The sequence below is a fragment of the Diorhabda sublineata genome, chromosome 2, assembly GCF_026230105.1.
Source record: "Diorhabda sublineata isolate icDioSubl1.1 chromosome 2, icDioSubl1.1, whole genome shotgun sequence".
NCBI classification, from domain to species: domain Eukaryota; kingdom Metazoa; phylum Arthropoda; class Insecta; order Coleoptera; family Chrysomelidae; genus Diorhabda; species Diorhabda sublineata.
The window spans coordinates 2739721-2765825 of record NC_079475.1 but is presented as its reverse complement, the minus strand read 5'-3'; the positions used below and the strand labels follow the sequence as shown (position 1 = coordinate 2765825).

Genomic DNA, 26105 nt, shown 5'->3' with positions numbered 1-26105 from the left:
AAGTTGGTCTAGGTATTTGAAGTGATTTTGGACGATAAACCTCTGGGAATGATTGTTATAGAGCCTCCTCTTTTCTTTACTTTCTTGTCATCCAAATTAAATGATGTCTTTTTATTCATAAGATGTTTTGTAAAACACAGAGTTTCCTGTATCCTTCCGAACCTCAAACATAATAACATTAGCCCACACTATTCTTTCTCCCGATGTATCATATTGAAGGTGAGTAGCTCCTCTCCAATCCAGGACATCTCGTGTGTCCATTTCTTTGACAACAAACTGATCATGTTTCTGTTTTGATTTAAAATTTTTCTCAAAAAAATGTAAGTACAATAAGTACAGGTAAGATAATGGCTATTGTTAGCAGGAGGTCACAACACGTGTTAATTCACATGAGAGTAAAAACTGTATTTTCACTTATTAATAAATACGTATTGCACTGTAACTTAATGATACATTTACGATGAGAGTAAAATTAAATGAGAGTTGCACAGAAAAATCAAAATGATACGTATAACAGTCACTGCTACTACGATCGATACAAAAAGGAAATTGAAATTATAAAATTAGAATTTATGATACTACAATTATTATAGTCCATTGCCATCTTGCAATCCTATTGCGGATTTGTGGATATAATTAAAAAATTAAAAAACCGCTATGGAAAAATAGGGCTTGACCGTATAAGGGTGAAAAATTTAGAGTAATATAATATTTTTTATTTTAAGCCATGACAAAAAAGAATAAAAATCTTGCCAAAAAAATCAAAGTTTATAATAAACAAATAAAAAATAGGGGTTGATCGTAGAGGATTAAAAATTTGGGGTTGTATGTATTTTTTAATGCTGTATCACTCGCAAAGTATTTAGAATGTTCTACTACGAAATTAAAATTTCAAAATTCGCAAAATTCAATTAATCCGTGATCACTGTTTATTTTTAGCTTCCTTTCATGGATCTTGATAAAATCTATGATCAATCTGCTCTAGATGAAGGAAATACCGATAATGTGATTATTAATGGTACTTTTGAATGGGAACAGGCGGTAGCCTCTATAAAAATTTCAAAAGAAAAAGGTAAAATGACAAAAACTGTCACTGTTCCAATTATAAGTGAACATGAACAATCTTCAGCCAGTGAAACAACGGACAAAGTTATTTTTAAATTAGTAGATATAAATTTGAAGATTAAGAAGGTAAGGAAGATTTATGGTTTTATTGATAAATTCTGACTTTTACTGCCACGTGTATACTTAAGTATACCCCCTTTGTCTTTACATTAGTCCACGTGTATGCCAGGCCTTTTCGTTATTTTGTTAAGGGACTTATGTTGGTATGGTTATGGTTTGGTCTTGAAAATTTGCGAGGATTTTTAATAATGCTTTCGTTCTGGATGTAACTTTTTAGAAAAAAATCAAAAATATACATCAATTTTAGTATACAAATAAACAAATTGAAAAATATACCAAGAATATAAGAAATGAAAAATAAATTTTTTTCTTTTAAAAGATGAATTCTAAACAGTTATTTTTCAGGACAATATTGGCACTTGGGTGAGACTTGATTGGTTTTTCTTATACTATATGTTTGCCGTTGAGCTGCTCTATTTCAATGATGATAACTCACGCATCTATTCTTCTTCTCGTGTTGTGATATAGTCTGGAAGATTGTTATACATTAATAGCAGTTGAATACTTATATTTTCTTTGAATTGACTTATACCCATTTTCTTAGCAGGAAATTAAGTATTGTAAACATAATGAGCATTTACAAGCGCTGTCCCGGTTATCAATTAAACTGCAATTGTTTTGATCCACATTAGGCTTCCACCTAATTAATGTCGAGTAGGATGAAAGTTGATCTGAAACATCTATAAATCCTTTGGTTTTATTATTTCTATAACTGCTTGAGGTTTCTGATGATCTTCATTTCTGCCAGTGATGGTGATCAATATGTCTCTGTGGTTTGTAATCTGCATTGAAACCTCACGATAATCTTTCCATTAAGTACGCCATTAAGTGACGCCATTTTTTCATCTATACACATGCTCATCTGACAATTTAACAGTTTTAAAATTTGCGGTCAATATATCCACCAAAATTAAATTTTTTTGTAATTTTTCTCCATCAGGGCACAAATCCTTGTCTGCGAAATGCAAGAATTCTACTAGTATTTCAAATATATTTTTTGACATATGTGAGGTAGCTTTAGACCAAAACAAATAAAAAAAAAATTTCTCCAATAGTTCAATAGTTCGACATTTTTTATCCAAACCCATTCACACTAGAATACAACACACCAACGCACACTGAGACGAAACACCAAACAATTATTAGACGTTGTCATGTTAAAATCAGACTTTTAGATATACGAAAAAAAAAAATAAATGCAAATTCCTATTGTTTTTTAACGAGGATTCAATCTCTGTATTCAAATTTTAATTTTGATGTTCAGGGTGGCCCGGGAGACACTTGTTTTTAATTGAAACCCTCCTATTTGACGTAGTAAATTGATTCAACACCCTACTTCCAACAAATTTTACTTGGATCCCTTTTTTAATAGGAGCAAGCGTATACAAAGTGTTACGGGGTTTTTCGACAAAACAAAATCCTCCTTTTCTATTTAAGAGGAGTAGGTATCATTTAATGTACAATAAATTTTTCGCGCACACAAAACTCCTTTTTCTTAGTATTATTTTCCGGTTCAAAATCGTGAATCCATTGTCCATATACCCGGTTATAATCTTTGTTCTGAAAAAAAATTTAAAACGTCGCGATTGTTGTGAATAAGAGGTACCATTTACGAGAACGTGGACGAGAAATACGAGGATATATTGAAAAATTTTTAGCCTACTATAGACCCAAACAAAATTTCAATGTCAAAATATTTTATGACTCAACATATTCTCCTCTTAATTGGATACATTTATTACAGCGAACCTGCGAGAAAAGATAGTCGAACGGAGCCAAATCTGGCGAATAAGGAGGGTGTTCTAGTAATTTAAACCTCCAATCACGCATTTTTTGCATGGCAACATGAGATTTGTGTGCAGTGGCGTTGTCCTGCAAAAACAAAACACCTTTGGATAACTTTCCGCGTCTTTTCTCATCAAAATTTTCCTGTAGAGTGGTCATTAATGTCGAATCTCCAGTTGTTGTTCTACCCTTATTCAAAAAATCAATCATGATTACTCCATGGCAATCCCAAAAATCTGAAGCAAGAACTTTTCCAGCAGATTTTTGAACACGAAACTTCTTTGGTCTTGGAGAACCAGAGTGTCGCCATTCCATCGATTGTTGCTTTGTTTCTGGATCGTAGAAATGTACTCAAGTCTCATCCATAGTAACAATTCGGTTTAAGAAATCTACATCGTTTTCAAATCGAGCACAGATCGAAAGCGATGTTTCTACCCTTGCCTTCTTTTTTTCAACATTCAATCATTTGGGGATCCAATTTGGTAGCAATTTTTCTTATGTCCAAATTGACGTGAACTATATGATGAACTCGTTCGTATGAAATATTCAGTACTTCAGATATCCGTTTTAGTCACATTCGACGGTCTGATAAAATCATATTATGAACTGCATTGATATTTTCGGGGACTGACACAGTAACTGGCCGCCTTCCCGATCGGTCATTATCTTCAATGGAAAATTTACCTCTTTTGAAGCTTGCAGTCTAATTTTTCACGGTCGCATACAAAGGATATTGATGACCAAGGGTATTAAGTATATATTAAGCGTAAATTTGCTTACCTCTTAACCCTTTTAAATACAGGTACTTGATGATGGATCGATACTCCAATTTTTCGATTTTCACAATTTTGGTGGACCTCTTTTTTCTTTCAATTTATTGCGTAACTCTGGTTTATTTCTTGACGTCAAACTTTATGCTGACACTTATTTTATAAGTTACTTATGTTATTTTTCGTTCCTATGGTAACGCAATATTTTGTTTACGCATGGAACTGGTCTAGGCTAACTAGATATCAATACATCCTCGTACGTTTTTTTTGTTATAACTCTCTGGTTTGAAGGAATATATCATTGATTGACTCATTACCAATTAATGTAAGCAATATGCTTGTTTTTCCTCGTATCCTCGGCCGTTTAATTATTACAGAGGTTGTCGCTCCATCTCTTGCGGGGTCTTCCAACGCTTCGGCGCCCCAACAGCGACTTATTTCTAGATATTTTCACTATTCTGTTATCATTTACTCGATCTATGTGTTCGTTCCACTCTATCTTTCTTCCCAATATCCATTCGTTTACGTTGTAAATCTTACATGTTTTTCCTATGTCCTCGCTTCTCTCCTGTCAAAAAGTTTTCCAGCGATCCTGCGCACCATTTTCATTTCGGTGGTTTCTAATATCCTCTTTGTGTTCGATGTGTCTGGTCTGGATTTCTCTTTGTATGTTAATATAGGCCGAATGACAGCCTTGTAAATTCGGGATTTGGTCTCGATTGTATCGATTCTATCTTGATATTTCTATGCCTAGATATTTAAATTTCATCTCTTGTTGTATAATTTCATCATCTACCAGTTTGCATCTGATAGGGGTCGTGCATTTCGTTTTTGATGCAGATATCTTTATTTTTGAACTTTTTGCCGTTGCATTGAATTTGAATAGTAATCTCTCTGTAAGTCATCTTCGTTTTCTGCAATCAGAACAGCATCATCTGCATAGCATAGGATATTGACGTCTTTGTTCCCCATTTAATACCCTTTCAGGTAACGAGTGCTTTTTATTACTTCGTCCATAATGATATTGAACAATACGGGCCTAAGAAGATCTCCTTGTCGAATACCATTGTTTACAGGAATTTCTTCGGTGGGTATGCCATTGATTTGGCCTGTATTTTGTTTCTCTGGTAAATATTTTCGATAGGTTTTATGATGTTATATGGGATTTGTCTGTTGTATAGAAGGTGTACCATATCCTCCAGTTGTATTCGGCCAAACGCCTTTTCCAGCCCTATAAAAACAGTTTGTTGTACTCGATGGATTTTTCAGTTATTTGTCGCAGGACAAATATCGCATCTGTACAAGATCTTCCTGTTCTGAATCCTTGCTGTTCATCGCTCAATCATTTATTTTGTTTGTCATGATATTTGTTACTAGCTTCAAGGTTGTATTTAGAAGGTTTATGCATCGGTAGTTTACGTGTATCTTTTTGTCTCCTTTTTTTCAACACTGAAATTGTTGTACTTAGGCGCCATTCATCCGGAATTTTTTGATGTAATAGGATTTTGCGAGTTATAGCTGTTAGCTGCTGTGTCAGGCTTCTCCCCCCGTATTTAAGAAGTTCATTCGGAATGCCGCCTGGGCCTGGACTGTTCTTAAATTTCATTAATGCAGTTTCTATATCTCTTTCTTCTATGTCAGCTACTTAGTTGTGATTTCTGGAGTATCCGGTATGCTTTCTGTATCTTCTTTTTTATACAATTCTTCAAGATATTGGACCCAAGTTTCCTTCGTTATATGCTTTGAGATAATATATTCACTTGCTTCTTTTCTCTGAGTTCTGATGAATCTCCACATCTGTTTTTGGAGACAATAAAAGTCATTTTTTTCTAAAATGCTTCCCAATACTGTTCTTTTTCTGCCTAGTATATTGGTGTCGTTTCTTCCCCTCTTATAGTTATCGTAGTCTTCCGGCGTTTTTGTTGTCATGTGTTTTAGATAAATCTTCTTTTTTTTTATACATTGTTTTTTGACTTCGTTGCAGAACCATGGGGTTTTATTGGGACCGTGTTTTTGTTGTTTTACATTTCGGGTGCCAAGGGCTTCTGTTGCAACTTCTATTATGTTCCGTTTTAGTTTTTCTCAGCTGTCATTCACTCATTCTGCTCCGCTTATTGGGCTCTTACCAACTTTCCCCTGTAGTCTTTTTTGGTAAAGTACTTTTATACTAATATCTCAAAGTGATTCAACATTTTTTTTGCGTTTGTGTCTCTGGTTCTAATTTTTCCTTATTTTTCACTTTTATTCCAATTTCAATTTCTAATAGTAGTAATCTGTGATCGCTGCCCACATCAGCCGAGTTTGGGGTTCTTATATCTTATTTGTGTCGGATGTACCAACCTGTTAGGTTAGGTAGTCGTAGTTAGGTAGATGTAGTCGATTGTTGTAGTCTGGTATATCTGAACGTATACTTGTAGTTTATTTTGTGATAATCACCTCTTAATCTCTGAAATCGTTGTTTTACACCTGGAATTATTTCGTTGCCTATACGATTGATTCTCCGATAGTATCTCAACTGAACTGTTTGAGTTTAAGAACTATTATACTGACATTATTATAATGTCAGTATAATATAATGTGTTATTGTCCTTGATATTTTTTTTTTTGTATTGCAGCTGCTTTTCCTTCCTTTGCTCGTTCATTTTTGTCTACTCCTCTTTATACGATTATTTAATCTCCTTAAATCCTTTTTTCTTTGTCTCTTGTGGTGCACAGATCTCCATGTGGTTATCCTGGAGCTCTTTAGCAACTTCTTGTTCCTTGTTGCTAAGTGTTCTTATGTTCCAAGTAGTGAAGCGAAGTACATTTCTCTCTTTCCATCTCGTTTTCCTTTTTCATGCATGGTTCGTCATCTTTACATCCGTCTTTGTCCAATGCACAGCTTCGGCTCTGTGAGCTTGCTGCTGTTGTTTTTTACTTTGAGCAGGGAGCTGGCCTGACCCATGAACCCTCCTCCTTTTATCGGGCATGGGACCGGCAACGTAGTCACAGGGCTACTCAATTCAACCGCGATCATGCAGGCGGAATAAATACCTTATATAAATTAGTGCTTAGAAAATGTAGTATTTAAAAAGTAAGACAACATTTATTTTAGGGAGAATTTATTGGAGTCATAGGTTCTGTTGGTTGTGGAAAATCTACACTTATTTCTTCCATTTTAGGAGAACTCTCGAAAGAAAGTGGCACTATTGCGGTGAAAAATCTCGAAGCAGGTAAATGGATTTTTAAAGTCCCTACAAATATGACATAATACGCTTAGTTCAATGACGTCGTTAAGTCCTAATTCCGTGCGAGCAATTGACTTCCTTACATATTAATAAATTCTGCATCGTATGACAAATTAAAGCTTTATGTATGCAAGACCATTAAACAGTGTAAAGATATGTACGTATATATGGTGTGTGTGTGTGTGTGTGTGTGTGTGTGTGTGTGTGTGTGTGTGTGTGTGTGTGTGTGCACTACATGGTTGGTATATTCCAGGCGCCAAAAACTAGCATTTTGTAAATATTGTACGTTGTTACTACCAAATCCAAATTCATTTAAAGGCATATTGGGATCATTTACAATAAGGCCCTTTCGTAAGTTCAAAGATATTCACGAGCAGTGCAAAAAGCACGTTGAAACGCATTTCCCTAAGGAGGAATTGAAAGCTGCTTTTCCCGAAGGTGTGCCTGGACTAGCAACTGAATAAATATTCCCAGGAAATTATTGAAGAACGTCGCAAAATTATATTATTACCTGCATCAAGTCACACGACTTAGCACTGAAAGGTAAACATTATGGTGAAGGTATACTCGAGGATTTATACAGGCTGCGAATTGACGCGGGAGATTTGATTTTAACACATTGAAAAAGGGAAAAAGAATGTAAGCTACCGTTCAGTGGATATTCAAAATGAAATTATTGGTATTTGAGGAAGCGGTCTTAAGCTACTAAGAAGCAGCAGCATGTAGTGTGCTAGCAGATAAAACAGTTAATATTTCTGGCACTGAACAACTATCGATTGGGATGCGATATTTTGATGAAACATGATGAAACACACACAGGAAGTCCAAGAAATGTTTGTCGGATTCATTGAGCTAAAAGATTTGGATGCGAAATCGATTGCACATAGTATAGATGAGTTTCTGGTTTTGATTTTGATAGTTGTCAGGCGAAGAGGTACAAGGGATCTTACGCAAAAAGTACTCCAAAGCCCTCTACTTTCATTGCTTGTTCCACAAACTGAATCTAGTTATCAATGATCTACCAAAGATACTATAAACTTTGTAGCTTTGGACGTGATCAAAGCCTCGGAACACCTTAAAAGGATTTTACTTTTAATTAAAAACCACCGCGAAAATCCGGAAAAAGTGACAGACGAAATTATAAAGAAAGCTGCTGTTGTTGCTGATACTTGGATTCAATTACCACCTCCCTTAAAGTACGTTTTGCTGAAGAAGACACGCCATAATTCGCATTATCGCACACCCAGATGGAAAAGATGATCTATTGCCCAGTTTTATGATTTATCGAACATAAAGAATGAAATCGAACTTTGGCAGTAATTGTGGCACGATAGGCTTAATCTAACGAATCTAACAGTTGTTGATATCCTAAAAGAAACTACTCCTTCTTTCCCTAAACGGAAAAAGCATTAAAAATTTTGATCGCTTTCCCATGCACGACCTGTACAGTAGAGCGATTCTTTAGCAGCCTCAGAAGACTAAAAACCCGGCTAAGAAGCACTATAGCATAAGGTCTGGCCATGATGAGTGTACACAGATCTATAATAAATAAAAACCTCAATAATTTTAAAGATAAAGTGGTTGAAAGTTTTGCAAAAAATCCCCGCAGATTATGTTTCAATTAAATATTATTTTTGATTTATTTATTTCGCTGTCGAGGGCTTGTGAAGTTTTATACATTGATATTAGAACTGTTTGATGGAAAATTAATTTCCCATTGATATTTTTACTATTATTAGCTATAATTTAGCAAAAGCTTTGACGACCTATCTAATTATGCAACTACCAACGACTATTTGAAATTAAAAGAAAATACTGCTGCATTTAATATTTATTTATATAAAGTCATTCAAAGATAACTGCTATCAGAAATGGAAATATGAAAAGTGTTTTTTATTATTCGATTAAACTTTGTTCTACAACCATTAACATACACTGGCGACCAAAAAATTGAAATCAGTATTCGCAAACTGTACATCATTGCATGTGCTTTTGTAAGCTGAATGTGATACTCTATACTAAAAAAAATGCATTTTTATCTTGGATTTATTCGATTTATTTGATTTAAATCTTGGATTTATTCTGAAAAAAGCAACCAATTAACATTTTGGGCGAAATTCAATATTTTGTTAGGGAAGATATGGAACGAACAAAATGAAAAAACTTGACACTAATAACGTGTATTCCCTCCTCTTGCATTGATGACTGGTGAGAAGCTCAACGCAAGTTCAACGGTTCAAAGAGCTCCTATGGAGCTGGATATCCTCCAGACCACCACACTGCTAGTTACTTCTATTTTTTCCAGTATTTGAAGACTCTCCTTTAACGGTTATCGAGCTACATCAGAGATAAGGACTCTAGGATCATTGTACAGGTGGCAACGTTCCTTGAAAGGGGAGTACAAAAACTTGTATCACACTACTCACATCTTGTTTTTATGTTTAAAGTTTCCAATCATATTAGATGTATACTTTACTGATTGTTTCATTTGATCAAACTCAGATTTGACAACGAATCTGTAATAGGTCATGAAATCTCAAAAAGTACAGAGAATCTTGAATTACCAAGAAAAGTACAAAACTGTCACAATAAATAATTACATTTTGTGGTAGAGATTTCTATCTCTTAGAAATTTTCTTGATTTACGTAGGGTAGTTGCTCCACGACGTTACAGAAGAAGATAACATTGTGGAAAAAGAAATAGATTCCACAGACCTGGGCTTACCAAGTATGGAAACAAAAACACAAAGAAGAAAAGGAATCAACCAGGAATAATGTGCTCTCTTGGACATATTTAGATCTAGAGAAGGTGAGAATTAAGTATAGAGATCCAGATATAATCAAGAGTTATACTAAAAATACAAGAAACTACAGCTCTCAGAATTTCTCAGAGTACCTAAACTGCAATGGACAAACCTATAGTACAATTGCAACGTTAATAAACATGGATACCTAGGCACGATCATCACAAGAGAAAACAAAATGAACGCAGAATAGACCAACAGGACCAATATATCAACGCTATTTCACAGATAAAACCGTCCATAGTATTGGATTATTTAAGGAAACGCCAAACTAAAATGGGTCAGAATTAGAAATAACTGCATAAAAGAGCTAACATCATGAACATATGAGAATGAGTCGATAAAGAAGAGCCAGGAAACTAATGGAGGTATGTAAACAAAGGAAAAAAGAAAGAGGAATATAAAAAAGACAATTGACATGGCAAAGGAAATAGAATTTATTAAAATGGAATATAATGTAACCAAAGAAACAGAAAAGTATGAACAACGGGTGGGAGAGGACACAAACCCCTAATCTAACGTCTGAAAGAAATAAGAATATGACAAGATGTACTTCAGAAACTAATGTCCTCCTTTTGTCGAAGAAATGATCGATAGTTCCTTGAATTACAATTTTGCATAGATAAAAATAATGACATATTCAAAATCGGATTTAATGCTCATAATAACCAATTTTGACATTTATCGGGACTCCTTTCTTTGGGGAAGCTAAAGCCTGTGGAATTAGCTACCATGGAACGTTTACTACTTACAGCAGTTCAAGATCCATATCCACATGGCAGGCACCACTCGAACTACTTGAGTGTAATTGGCTTCTCACACACACTTGTGCTTGCTTTTTAAATAAGAAAAAAAGATCTTATTGACTAGTGACACTCATTGGACACTAATTGGAATTTCTGGAACTGTTAATGATGTTCATACTGATCACATTGTTCAAAATCAGTTTATCTTCAGTCTCTGAAGACAAAAACTTATCAGAACGCACTTCAGTTATTATAATTGAGAATTTTGGTGTAGTAGTAGTGTAAACAGTGTGCTCAGTACAAACTTCATTGCCGTCATTGACCAAACTTTGTATTAAGTTTTGAAATTTTGTAGGATTTGGTCTAGTTAGTCAACAGCCGTGGTTGCAGAGAGGTACTATACGAGATAACATATTATTTGGAAAACCTTATGAAGAAAAAAAGTACATGAATGTTATTTTTGCTAGTGGGCTAGTTGAAGACCTAATGATGTTACCGTCTCGTGACAACACAGGTACCCTTTTCTAATACCAAAGTATTTTTATTTCTTTAATTTTTTATTTCTTTTGATATGTTTATGTTTCTAAATGTTCTCGATTTTAGGTCTCTTTTGTTTCATAATTAGTTTTTTTTTATAATAAAGATAAATATTGACGTTTCGACTAATTTCTAAAAATCTTTCGTGTATCAGATTCCGTTTAAAAATTTTTTGAATCTTTATAATTGAATTTATGTTTTTTTGATATATCATGGTTCGTTAACGCAGTTTTATCTTTTTTATCGTATTAATGATCTCTTAATCTATTTTATAAATACTGAGATGTCTGCCCTATGTAGGCAGCGTCACAATTAGTACAAGGCACTTGATATATGTTTTTTCTTTTGTTTTTTGGTGTTTTAGATTTTAGTTTATTTAACAGTTACTGTTTGGAATATAATAAATTATAGTTAGATTCTATTTTCTCAAGTAACTTGTCCTTCGCCTATACAATTATCTAGATATTGAACTATTGCAAGAAAATCAGATTGGTTTCATAATAAATAAATGTTAATTCTCGAAATCTGTCAATAAATACAGTTTCAACCCTCCTTGTGTTAAAATATTGACAGCTTGCTTCGATATTTCAAAATAAATTCCGATTCCAAACTTGCCAAAAATCAAAAATAATACGTCATGACGAATTTTACACACTTCCATCATATATAGAGCCCCTCAGGGAGGATATCATGTGGCTACTAAAAAATATCAACTTCTCTTCTTTATTAATTTATAGGGTGATTTGTGAAATTAATAGTGTTTATACAGCTCATTTCATTTTTAAAAATTGTTCTTGATCTAGTACACTACTATCAAGCATTTGACTGGTATTAGCTAAATTTCTACTATCGGCTCTGGAAAATACATTTAGGGCTTCGTATTAAGTAATTTTAAAACTACAAAATAACCAATCGAACCACTTAAGTTGCAACCTCGTAACTCCATAGCACCAAATTTTACAGTAGAAAAAAAACGATGAAAAAATGATTAAATGAAGGTTTGAAATGTGTCTTTCAAATAAAAGTTCGATGTTCAAAAAATTATTGAAATAAAACAGCTCAAATAAGTTAACACGGAATGCGGTTAGCTTTGAACAAAATGGCGATCTGAAGTTCTGTATTTAGACTTTCAAATTATAACGTTTTTTTAGTTTTATCGAGTTTTTTAGTTAGATGCGTTGAGAAATTATCAAATGGTATCAAAAAGTTCATTTTGATAAAAAAACGGGGTCGCGTGGCTTGCGACTTAAACCGACGATATGCGACAATGTTGTCGCTCTTTTATCCAAATTTTAGTGAACGATCAAATCTTACCAAAAATAGAAGAATCACGATGATAACACATAACCTAACCTAATCTAAGGTAACCTAATTAGCTTGAACAAATGTTATAAATTTCGAGTATTTTAATTAAAACGATAAACTGTATCGAATTACAATAACGACAAACATAAAACAAAAATAACAGTAATCAATAGCAATAACGAGTGACAACATAAATAACTGGCAAAAAATACTATAATTGTAACAATAAAAATAATTTGAAGTAGATTCTCGAAATAGAAACTAGCAGCCTCTACACATTTTTTTGTCTAATTCTTGATTGTTGTATCAAATTACGGAAAGTCTACAATAAACTGCAAGAAAATACTAGAACTGCAACAAAAAAAAATGAATTTAAGGTAGATTCTCGAAATGGAACCCAGCATCCTCTACACATTTTTTGCCGAATTATTGATTGTTATATTGAATTACGGAGAGTCTACAAAAAACTGAAAAAAATACTAGAATTGCAACAAAATGAAAATAATTTGAAGTAGATTCTCGAAATGCAACCTAGTAGCCTCTACACATTTTTTTATCGAATTGTTGATTGTTTTATTGAATTACGGAAAGTATACGAATAACTGCAAGAAATACTAGAATTGCAACAAATCAATAATAATTTGGAGTAGAATCTTGAAATTGAATCTAGCAGACTCTACACATTTTTTTGACGAATTGTTGATCACCGTATCGAATTACGGAAAGTCTACAAAAAACTGTGAAAAATACTAGAATTGCAAAAAATAGAAATAATTTAAAGTAGTTTTTCTAAATGGAATTTAGCAACCTCTATACATTTTATTATCGAATTGTTGATTGTTTATTAAATTACGAAAAGTATACGAGAAACTGCAAGAAATACTAGAATTGCAACAAAGCAAAAATAATTTGGAAAAGATTCTTGAAATGTCTAGTCTAGCAGACTCTACACATTTTTTTTGCCGAATTGTTGATTACCGTATTGAATTACGGAAAGTCTACAAAAAACTGTTTAAAAATACTAGAATTGCAAAAAATAGAAATAATTTAAAGTAGTTTTTCTAAATGGAATTTAGCAACCTCTACACATTTTATTATCGAATTGTTGATTGCCGTATTGAATTACGGAAAGTCTACAAAAAACTGAGAAAACTACTAGAAATGCAACAAAAAGAAATGAATTTAAGGTAGATTCTCGAAATGGTATCTAGCAGCCTCTAAACATTTTTTTGCCGAAATGTTGATTGTTGTATTGACTTACGGAAAATTACGTAAATCAACAAAATACTGCAAGAAATACTAGAAATGCAACAAAATAAAAATAATTTGAATTCGATTCTTGAAATGGACCCCAGTAGCCTCTACATATTTTTTTGCCGAATTGTTGATTACCGTATTGAATTACGGAAAGTCTACAAAAAACTGTCTATAAATACTAGAAATGCGAAAAATAGGAATAATTTAAAGTAGTTTTTCTAAATGGAACCTAGCAACCTCTACACATTTTTTATCGAATTGTTGATTTTCGTATTGAATAACTGAATGTCTACGAAAAACTATAAAAAAATACTAGAACTGCAACAAAAAAAAATGAATTTAAGGTAGATTCTTGAAATGGAACCCAGCATCCTCTACACATTTTTTGCCGAATTATTGATTGTTATATTGAATTACGGAGAGTCTACAAAAAACTGAAAAAAATACTAGAATTGCAACAAAATGAAAATAATTTGAAGTAGATTCTCGAAATGCAACCTAGTAGCCTCTACACATTTTTTTATCGAATTGTTGATTGTTGTATTGAATTACGGAAAGTATACGAATAACTGCAAGAAATACTAGAATTGCAACAAATCAATAATAATTTGGAGTAGATTCTTGAAATTGAATCTAGCAGACTCTACACATTTTTTTGACGAATTGTTGATTACCGTATCGAATTACGGAAAGTCTACAAAAAACTGTGAAAAATACTAGAATTGCAAAAAATAGAAATAATTTAAAGTAGTTTTTCTAAATGGAATTTAGCAACCTCTATACATTTTATTATCGAATTGTTGATTGTTTATTAAATTACGAAAAGTATACGAGAAACTGCAAGAAATACTAGAATTGCAACAAAGCAAAAATAATTTGGAAAAGATTCTTGAAATGGTATCTAGCAGACTCTACACATTTTTTTTTGCCGAATTGTTGATTACCGTATTGAATTACGGAAAGTCTACAAAAAACTGTTTAAAAATACTAGAATTGCAAAAAATAGAAATAATTTAAAGTAGTTTTTCTAAATGGAATTTAGCAACCTCTACACATTTTATTATCGAATTGTTGATTGCCGGTTTGAATTACGGAAAGTCTACAAAAAACTGCAAACTCTAAGAAAAACTGTCTAAAAATACTAGTGTTGCAACAAAATAAAATTAATTTAAGGTAGATTATCGAAATGGAACCTACACCGTATTGAATTACGGAAAGTCTAGAAAAACTGTCTAAAAATACTAGAATTGCAAAAAATAGAAATAATTCAAAGTAGTTTTTCTAAATGGAATTTAGCAACCTCTACACTAAAAATACTAGAACGGCAACAAAAAGAAATGAATTTAAGGTAGATTCTCGAAATGGAACCTAGCAGCCTCTACACATTTTTTTGCCGATTTTTTGTTTGTTGTATTGAATAACGGAAAGTCTACAAAAAACTGACTAAAAATACTAGAATTGCAACAAAATAAAATTAATTTGAAGAAGATTCTTGAAATGGACCCCAGTAGCCTCTACACATTTTTTTGTCGAATTGTTTATTGTCGTATTGTAGCCTCTACATATTTTTTTCCCGAATTGTTTATTGGTGTATCGAATTACGGAAAGTCTACACAAAACTGTCTAAAAATACTAGAATTGCAAAAAAGAGAAATAATTTAAAGTAGTTTTTCTAAACGAAATTTAGCAACCTCTACATATTTTATTATCGAATTGTTGATTGTAGTATTGAATTACGCAAAGTGTACGAAAAACTGCAAGAAATACTAGAATTGCAACAAAGCAAAAATAATTTGGAGTAGATTCTTGAAATGGAATCTAGCAGACTCTACTCATTTTTTTTCCAAATTGTTGATTACCGTATTGAATTACGTTAACTCTACGAAAAACTGTCTAAAAATACTAGTGTTGCAACAAAATAAAATTAATTTAAGGTAGATTATCGAAATGGAACCTACATATTTTTTTGCCGAATTGTTGATTACTGTATTGAATTACGGAAAGTCTAAAAATACTAGAATTGCAAAAAATAGAAATGATTCAAAGTAGTTTTTCTAAATGGAACCTAGCAACCTCTACACATTTTTTATCGAATTGTTTATTGTCGTATTGTAGCCCCTACATATTTTTTGCCGAATTGTTGATTACCGTATAGAATTTCGGAAAGTCTACAGAAAATTGCAAGAAATACTGGAATTACAACAAAATGAAAATAATTTAAGTAGATTCTGGAAATGGAACCCAGCAGACTGTACAAATTTTTTTGCCGAATTGTTGATTGGTGTATTGAATTACGGAAAGTCTACAAAAAACTGACTAAAAATACTAGAACTGCAACAAAAAGAAATGAATTTAAGGTTGATTCTCGAAATGCAACCTAGTATCTCTACACATTTTTTTATCGAATTGTTGATTACCGTATTGAATTACGGAAAGTCTACAAAAAATTGCAAGAAATACTAGAATTACAACAAAAAGAAATGAATTTAAGGTAGATTCTCGAAATGGTATCTAGCAGCCTCTAAACATTTTTTTGCCGAAATGTTGATTGTTGTATTGACTTACGGAAAATTACGTAAATCAACAAAATACTGCAAGAAATACTAGAAATGCAACAAAATAAAAATAATTTGAATTCGATTCTTGAAATGGACCCCAGTAGCCTCTACATATTTTTTTGCCGAATTGTTGATTGGTGTATTGAATTACGGAAAGTCTACAAAAAACTGTCTAAAAATACTAGAATTGCAAAAAATAGAAATAATTCAAAGTAGTTATTCTAAATGGAATTTAGCAACCTCTACACTAAAAATACTAGAACTGCAACAAAGAGAAATGAATTTAAGGTAGATTGTCGAAATGCAACCTAGTAGCTCTACACATTTTTTTATCGAATTGTTGATGGTTGTATTGAATTACGGAAAGTCTACAAAAAACTGAAAAAAATACTAGAATTGCAACGAAATAAAATTAATTGAAGGTAGATTCTCGAAATGGATCCTAGCAGTCTCTACACATTTTTTTGCCGAATTGTTGATTACCGTATTGAATTACGGAAAGTCTAAAAATACTAGAATGGCAAAAAATAGAAATAATTCAAAGTAGTTTTTCTAAATGGAACCTAGCAACCTCTACACATTTTTTATCGAATTGTTTATTGACGTATTGTATCCTCTACATATTTTTTTGCCGAATTGTTGATTACCGTATTGAATTACGGAAAGTCTACAAAAAACTGCAAAAAATACTAGAATTGCAACAAAATAAAAATAATTTGAAGAAGATTCTTGAAATGGACCCCAGTAGCCTCTACACATTTTTTTGCCGAATTATTGATTACCGTATTGAATTACGGAAAGTCTACAGAAAACTGAGAAAACTACTAGAAATGCAACAAAAAGAAATGAATTTAAGGTAGATTCTCGAAATGGAACCTAGCAGCCTCTACACATTTTTTATCGAATTGTTTATTGTCGTATTGTAGCCTCTACATATTTTTTTCCCGAATTGTTTATTGGTGTATCGAATTACGGAAAGTCTACACAAAACTGTCTAAAAATACTAGAATTGCAAAAAAGAGAAATAATTTAAAGTAGTTTTTCTAAACGAAATTTAGCAACCTCTACATATTTTATTATCGAATTGTTGATTGTAGTATTGAATTACGCAAAGTGTACGAAAAACTGCAAGAAATACTAGAATTGCAACAAAGCAAAAATAATTTGGAGTAGATTCTTGAAATGGAACTTAGCAACCTCTTTTATTATAGAATTGTTGATTGTTGTATCGAATTACGGAAAGTCTACGAAAAACTGCAAGGAATACTAGAATTGCAACAAAGAAAAATAATTTGAAGTAGATTCTTGAAATAGAATCTAGCAGACTCTACTCATTTTTTGCCGAATTGTTGATTACCGTCTTGAATTACGGAAAGTCTACAAAAAACTGTCTAAAAATACTAGAACTGCAACAAAAAGAAATCAATTTGAGGTAGATTCTTGAAATGGAACTTAGCAACCTCTTTTATTATAGAATTGTTGATTGTTGTATCGAATTACGGAAAGTCTATGAAAAACTGCAAGGAATACTAGAATTGCAACAAAGCAAAATAATTTGGAGTAGATTCTTGAAATGGAATCTAACAGACTCTACACATTTTATTATCGAATTGTTGATTGATGTATTAAATTACGGAAAGTCTACGAATAACTGCAAGAAATACTAGAATTGCAACAAAGGAAAAATAATTTGGAGTAGATTCTTGAAATGGAACTTAGCAACCCTCTTTTATTATAGAATTGTTGATTGTTGTATCGAATTACGGAAAGTCTACGAAAAACTGCAAGGAATACTAGAATTGCAACACAGCAAAATAATTTGAAGTAGATTCTTGAAATAGAATCTAACAGACTCTACTCATTTTTTTGCCGAATTGTTGATTACCGTATTGAATTACGGAAAGTCTACAGAAAACTGAGAAAACTACTAGAAATGCAACAAAAAGAAATGAATTTAAGGTAGATTCTCGAAATGGAACCTAGCAGCCTCTACACATTTTTTATCGAATTGTTTATTGTCGTATTGTAGCCTCTACATATTTTTTTCCCGAATTGTTTATTGGTGTATCGAATTACGGAAAGTCTACACAAAACTGTCTAAAAATACTAGAATTGCAAAAAAGAGAAATAATTAAAAGTAGTTTTTCTAAACGAAATTTAGCAACCTCTACATATTTTATTATCGAATTGTTGATTGTAGTATTGAATTACGCAAAGTGTACGAAAAACTGCAAGAAATACTAGAATTGCAACAAAGCAAAAATAATTTGGAGTAGATTCTTGAAATGGAACTTAGCAACCTCTTTTATTATAGAATTGTTGATTGTTGTATCGAATTACGGAAAGTCTACGAAAAACTGCAAGGAATACTAGAATTGCAACAAAGAAAAATAATTTGAAGTAGATTCTTGAAATAGAATCTAGCAGACTCTACTCATTTTTTGCCGAATTGTTGATTACCGTCTTGAATTACGGAAAGTCTACAAAAAACTGTCTAAAAATACTAGAACTGCAACAAAAAGAAATCAATTTGAGGTAGATTCTTGAAATGGAACTTAGCAACCTCTTTTATTATAGAATTGTTGATTGTTGTATCGAATTACGGAAAGTCTATGAAAAACTGCAAGGAATACTAGAATTGCAACAAAGCAAAATAATTTGGAGTAGATTCTTGAAATGGAATCTAACAGACTCTACACATTTTATTATCGAATTGTTGATTGATGTATTAAATTACGGAAAGTCTACGAATAACTGCAAGAAATACTAGAATTGCAACAAAGGAAAAATAATTTGGAGTAGATTCTTGAAATGGAACTTAGCAACCCTCTTTTATTATAGAATTGTTGATTGTTGTATCGAATTACGGAAAGTCTACGAAAAACTGCAAGGAATACTAGAATTGCAACACAGCAAAATAATTTGAAGTAGATTCTTGAAATAGAATCTAACAGACTCTACTCATTTTTTTGCCGAATTGTTGATTACCGTATTGAATTACGGAAAGTCTACAAAAAACTGTCTAAAAATACTAGAACTGCATTAAAAACAAATGAATTTAAGGTAGATTCTTGAAATGGTATCTAGCAGACTCTACACATTTTATTATCGAATTGTTGATTGTTGTATCGAATCGAAAACTGCAAGGAATACTAGAATTGCAACAATGCAAAATAATTTGAAGTAGATTCTTGAAATAGAATCTAGCAGACTCTTCACATTTTTTTGCCGAATCGTTGATTACCGTATTGAATTACGAAAAGTCTACAAATAACTGCAAGAAATACTAGAATTGCAACGAAGCAAAAATAATTTGGAGTAGATTCTTGAAATGGAACTTAGCAACCGCTTTTATTATAGAATTGTTATTTGTTGTATCGAATTACGGAAAGTCTACAAAAAACTGTCTAAAAATACTAGAACTGCAACAAAAAGAAATGAATTTAAGGTAGAATTGCAACAAAGGAAAAATAATTTGGAGTAGATTCTTGAAATGGAATCTAACAGACTCTACACATTTTATTATCGAATTGTTGATTGTATTAAATTACGGAAAGTCTACGAATAACTGCAAGGAATACTAGAATTGCAACAAAGCAAAATAATTCGGAGTAGATTCTTGAAATAGAATCTAACAGACTCTACACATTTTATTATCGAATTGTTGATTGTTGTATTAAATCACGGAAAGTCTACGAATAACTGCAAGGAATACTAGAATTGCAACAAAGCAAAATAATTTGAAATAGAATCTAACAGACTCTACACATTTTATTATCGAATTGTTGATTGTTGTATTAAATCACGGAAAGTCTACGAATAACTGCAAAAAATACTAGAATTGCAACAAAGGAAAAATAATTTGGAGTAGATTCTTGAAATGGAACTTAGCAACCTTTCATTATAGAATTGTTGATTGTTGTATCGAATTACGGAAAGTCTACAAAAAACTGTCTAAAAATACTAGAACTGCAACAAAAAGAAATGAATTTAAGGTAGATTCTTGAAATGGTATCTAACAGACTCTACACATTTCATTATCGAATTGTTGATTGTTGTATTAAATCACGGAAAGTCTACGAATAACTGCAAGGAATACTAGAATTGCAACAAAGCAAAAATAATTTAGAGTAGATTTTTGAAATGGAATCTAACAGACTCTACTCATTTTTTTGCCGAATCGTTGATTACCGTATGGAATTACGGAAAGTCTACAAAAAACTTTCTAAGAATACTAGAACTGCAACAAAAAGATATGAATTTAAGGTAGATTCTTGAAATGGTATCTAGCAGACTCTACACATTTTATAATCGAATTGTTGATTGTTGTATTAAATTACGGAAAGACTACGAAAAACTGCAAGGAATACTAGAATTGCAACAAAGGAAAAATAATTTGGAGTAAATTCTTGAAATGGAATCTAACAGACTCTACACATTTCATTATCCAATTGTTGATTGTATTAAATTACGGAAACTCTACGAATAACTGCAAGAAATACTAGAATTGCAACAAAGGGAAAATAATTTGGAGTAGATTCTTGAAATGGAACTTAGCAACCTCTTTTATTATAGAATTGTTGATTGTTGTATCGAATTACGGGAAGTCTACGAAAAACTGCAAGGAATACTAGAATTGCAACAAAGCAAAATAATTTGAAGTAGATTCTTGAAATAGAATCTAACAGACTCTACTCATTTTTTTGCCGAATTGTTGATTACCGTATTGAATTACGGAAAGTCTACAGAAAACTATCTAAAAATATTAGAACTGCATCAAAAAGAAATGAATTTAAGGTAGATTCTTGAAATAGAATCTAACAGACTCTACACATTTTATTATCGAATTGTTGATTGTTGTATTAAATCACGGAAAGTCTACGAATAACTGCAAGGAATACTAGAATTGCAACAAAGCAAAATAATTTGAAATAGAATCTAACACTACACATTTTATTATCGAATTGTTGATTGTTGTATTAAATCACGGAAAGTCTACGAATAACTGCAAGAAATACTAGAATTGCAACAAAGGAAAAATAATTTGGAGTAGATTCTTGAAATGGAACTTAGCAACCTGTTTTATTATAGAATTGTTGATTGTTGTATCGAATTACGGAAAGTCTACAAAAAACTGTCTAAAAATACTACAACTGCAACAAAAAGAAATGAATTTAAGGTAGATTCTTGAAATGGTATCTAACAGACTCTACACATTTTATTATCGAATTGTTGATTGTATTAAATTACGGAAAGTCTACGAATAACTGCAAGAAATACTAGAATTTTAACAAAGGGAAAATAATTTGGAGTAGATTCTTGAAATGGAACTTAGCAACCTCTTTTATTATAGAATTGTTGATTGTTGTATCGAATTACGGGAAGTCTACGAAAAACTGCAAGGAATACTAGAATTGCAACAAAGCAAAATAATATGGAGTAGATTCTTGAAATGGAACTTAGCATCCTCTTTTATTATAGAATTGTTGATTGTTGTATCGAATTACGGAAAGTACAAAAAACTGTCTAAAAATACTAGAACTGCAACAAAAAGAAATGAATTTAAGGTAGATTCTTGAAATGGTATCTAGCAGACTCTACACATTTTATTATCGAATTGTTGATTGTTGTATTAAATTACGGAAAGTCTACGAATAACTGCAAGGAATACTAGAATTGCAACAAAGCAAAATAATTTGGAGTAGATTCTTGAAATAGAATCTAACAGACTCTACACATTTTATTATCGAATTGTTGATTGTTGTATTAAATCACGGAAAATCTACGAATAACTGCAAGGAATACTAGAATTGCAAAAAAGGAAAAATAATTTGGAGTATATTCTTGAAATGGAATCTAACAGACTCTACACATTTCATTATCGAATTGTTGATTGTTGTATTAAATCACGGAAAGTCTACGAATAACTGCAAGAAATACTAGAATTGCAACAAAGGAAAAATAATTTGGAGTAGATTCTTGAAATGGAACTTAGCAACCTCTTTTATTATAGAATTGTTGATTGTTGTATCGAATTACGGAAAGTCTACAAAAAACTGTCTAAAAATACTACAACTGCAACAAAAAGAAATGAATTTAAGGTAGATTCTTGAAATGGTATCTAACAGACTCTACACATTTTATTATCGAATTGATGATTATTGTATTAAATTACGGAAAGTCTACGAATAACTGCAAGGAATACTAGAATTGCAACAAAGCAAAATAATTTGGAGTAGATTCTTGAAATGGAACTTAGCAACCTCTTTTATTATAGAATTGTTGATTGTTGTATCGAATTACGGGAAGTCTACGAAAAACTGCAAGGAATACTAGAATTGCAACAAAGCAAAATAATATGGAGTAGATTCTTGAAATGGAACTTAGCATCCTCTTTTATTATAGAATTGTTGATTGTTGTATCGAATTACGGAAAGTACAAAAAACTGTCTAAAAATACTAGAACTGCAACAAAAAGAAATGAATTTAAGGTAGATTCTTGAAATGGTATCTAGCAGACTCTACACATTTTATTATCGAATTGTTGATTGTTGTATTAAATTACGGAAAGTCTACGAATAACTGCAAGGAATACTAGAATTGCAACAAAGCAAAATAATTTGGAGTAGATTCTTGAAATAGAATCTAACAGACTCTACACATTTTATTATCGAATTGTTGATTGTTGTATTAAATCACGGAAAATCTACGAATAACTGCAAGGAATACTAGAATTGCAAAAAAGGAAAAATTATTTGGAGTATATTCTTGAAATGGAATCTAACAGACTCTACACATTTCATTATCGAATTGTTGATTGTATTAAATTACGGAAAGTCTACGAATAACTGCAAGGAATACTAGAATTGCAACAAAGGAAAAATAATTTGAAGTAGATTCTTGAAATGGAATCTAACAGACTCTACACATTTTATTATCGAATTGTTGTATCGAATTACGGAAAGTCTACGAATAACTGCAAGAAATACTAGAATTGCAACAAAGCAAAAATAATTTAGAGTAGATTTTTGAAATGGAATCTAGCAGACTCTACTCATTTTTTTGCCGAATCGTTGATTACCGTATGGAATTACGGAAAGTCTACAAAAAACTGTCTAAGAATACTAGAACTGCAACAAAAAGATATGAATTTAAGGTACATTCTTGAAATGGTATCTAGCAGACTCTACACATTTCATTATCGAATTGTTGATTGTATTAAATTACGGAAACTCTACGAATAACTGCAAGAAATACTAGAATTGCAACAAAGGGAAAATAATTTGGAGTAGATTCTTGAAATGGAACTTAGCAACTTCTTTTATTATAGAATTGTTGATTGTTGTATCGAATTACGGGAAGTCTACGAAAAACTGCAAGGAATACTAGAATTGCAACAAAGCAAAATAATTTGAAGTAGATTCTTGAAATAGAATCTAACAGACTCTACTCATTTTTTTGCCGAATTGTTGATTACCGTATTGAATTACGGAAAGTCTACAGAAAACTATCTAAAAATATTAGAACTGCATCAAAAAGAACTGAATTTAAGGTAGATTCTTGAAATGGTATCTAGCAGACTCTACACATTTTATTATCGAATTGTTAATTGTTGTATTAAATTACGGAAAGTCTACGAAAAACTGCAAGGAATACTAGAATTGCAACAAAGCAAAATAATTTGGAGTAGATTCTTGAAATAGAATCTAACAGACTCTACACATTTTATTATCGAATTGTTGATTGTTGTATTAAATCACGGAAAATCTACGAATAACTGCAAGGAATACTAGAATTGCAAAAAAGGAAAAATAATTTGGAGTATATTCTTGAAATGGAATCTAACAGACTCTACACATTTCATTATCGAATTGTTGATTGTATTAAATTACGGAAAGTCTACGAATAACTGCAAGGAATACTAGAATTGCAACAAAGGAAAAATAATTTGGAGTAGATTCTTGAAATGGAACTTAGCATCCTCTTTTATTATAGAATTGTTGATTGTTGTATCGAATTACGGAAAGTACAAAAAACTGTCTAAAAATACTAGAACTGCAACAAAAAGAAATGAATTGAGGTAGATTCTTGAAATGGCATCTAGAAGACTCTACACATTTTATTATCGAATTGTTGATTGTTGTATTAAATTACGGAAAGTCTACGAATAACTGCAAGGAATACTAGAATTGCAACAAAGCAAAATAATTTGGAGTAGATTCTTGAAATAGAATCTAACAGACTCTACACATTTTATTATCGAATTGTTGATTGTTGTATTAAATCACGGAAAGTCTACGAATAACTGCAAGGAATACTAGAATTGCAACAAAGCAAAATAATTTGGAGTACATTCTTGAAATAGAATCTAACAGACTCTACACATTTTATTATCGAATTGTTGATTGTTGTATTAAATCACGGAAAGTCTACGAATAACTGCAAGGAATACTAGAATTGCAACAAAGCAAAATAATTTGAAATAGAATCTAACAGACTCTATACATTTTATTATCGAATTGTTGATTGTTGTATTAAATCACGGAAAGTCTACGAATAACTGCAAGAAATACTAGAATTGCAACAAAGGAAAAATAATTTGGAGTAGATTCTTGAAATGGAACTTAGCAACCTCTTTTATTATAGAATTGTTGATTGTTGTATCGAATTACGGAAAGTCTACAAAAAACTGTCTAAAAATACTACAACTGCAACAAAAAGAAATGAATTTAAGGTAGATTCTTGAAATGGTATCTAACAGACTCTACACATTTTATTATCGAATTGTTGATTGTATTAAATTACGGAAAGTCTACGAATAACTGCAAGAAATACTAGAATTTTAACAAAGGGAAAATAATTTGGAGTAGATTCTTGAAATGGAACTTAGCAACCTCTTTTATTATAGAATTGTTGATTGTTGTATCGAATTACGGGAAGTCTACGAAAAACTGCAAGGAATACTAGAATTGCAACAAAGCAAAATAATATGGAGTAGATTCTTGAAATGGAACTTAGCATCCTCTTTTATTATAGAATTGTTGATTGTTGTATCGAATTACGGAAAGTACAAAAAACTGTCTAAAAATACTAGAACTGCAACAAAAAGAAATGAATTTAAGGTAGATTCTTGAAATGGTATCTAGCAGACTCTACACATTTTATTATCGAATTGTTGATTGTTGTATTAAATTACGGAAAGTCTACGAATAACTGCAAGGAATACTAGAATTGCAACAAAGCAAAATAATTTGGAGTAGATTCTTGAAATAGAATCTAACAGACTCTACACATTTTATTATCGAATTGTTGATTGTTGTATTAAATCACGGAAAATCTACGAATAACTGCAAGGAATACTAGAATTGCAAAAAAGGAAAAATAATTTGGAGTATATTCTTGAAATGGAATCTAACAGACTCTACACATTTCATTATCGAATTGTTGATTGTATTAAATTACGGAAAGTCTACGAATAACTGCAAGGAATACTAGAATTGCAACAAAGGAAAAATAATTTGAAGTAGATTCTTGAAATGGAATCTAACAGACTCTACACATTTTATTATCGAATTGTTGTATCGAATTACGGAAAGTCTACGAATAACTGCAAGAAATACTAGAATTGCAACAAAGGAAAAATAATTTGGAGTAGATTCTTGAAATGGAACTTAGCAACCTCTTTTATTATAGAATTGTTGATTGTTGTATCGAATTACGGAAAGTCTACAAAAAACTGTCTAAAAATACTACAACTGCAACAAAAAGAAATGAATTTAAGGTAGATTCTTGAAATGGTATCTAACAGACTCTACACATTTTATTATCGAATTGTTGATTGTATTAAATTACGGAAAGTCTACGAATAACTGCAAGAAATACTAGAATTTTAACAAAGGGAAAATAATTTGGAGTAGATTCTTGAAATGGA

The 26105-nt window shown here is 31.5% G+C and overlaps 1 protein-coding gene across 1 annotated transcript in view; it reads left to right on the top strand.

Annotated features, from left to right (window-relative positions):
• The window catches only part of LOC130452676 (ATP-binding cassette sub-family C member 10), a 176970-nt gene that overhangs the window by 33793 nt on the left and 117072 nt on the right, over window positions 1-26105 (top strand). The window contains exons 9-11 of the mRNA XM_056792064.1: window positions 940-1191; window positions 6835-6952; window positions 10873-11031. Coding sequence (XP_056648042.1) covers window positions 940-1191; window positions 6835-6952; window positions 10873-11031 — 529 coding nt within the window. The remainder of the gene's footprint in view (window positions 1-939; window positions 1192-6834; window positions 6953-10872; window positions 11032-26105) is intronic.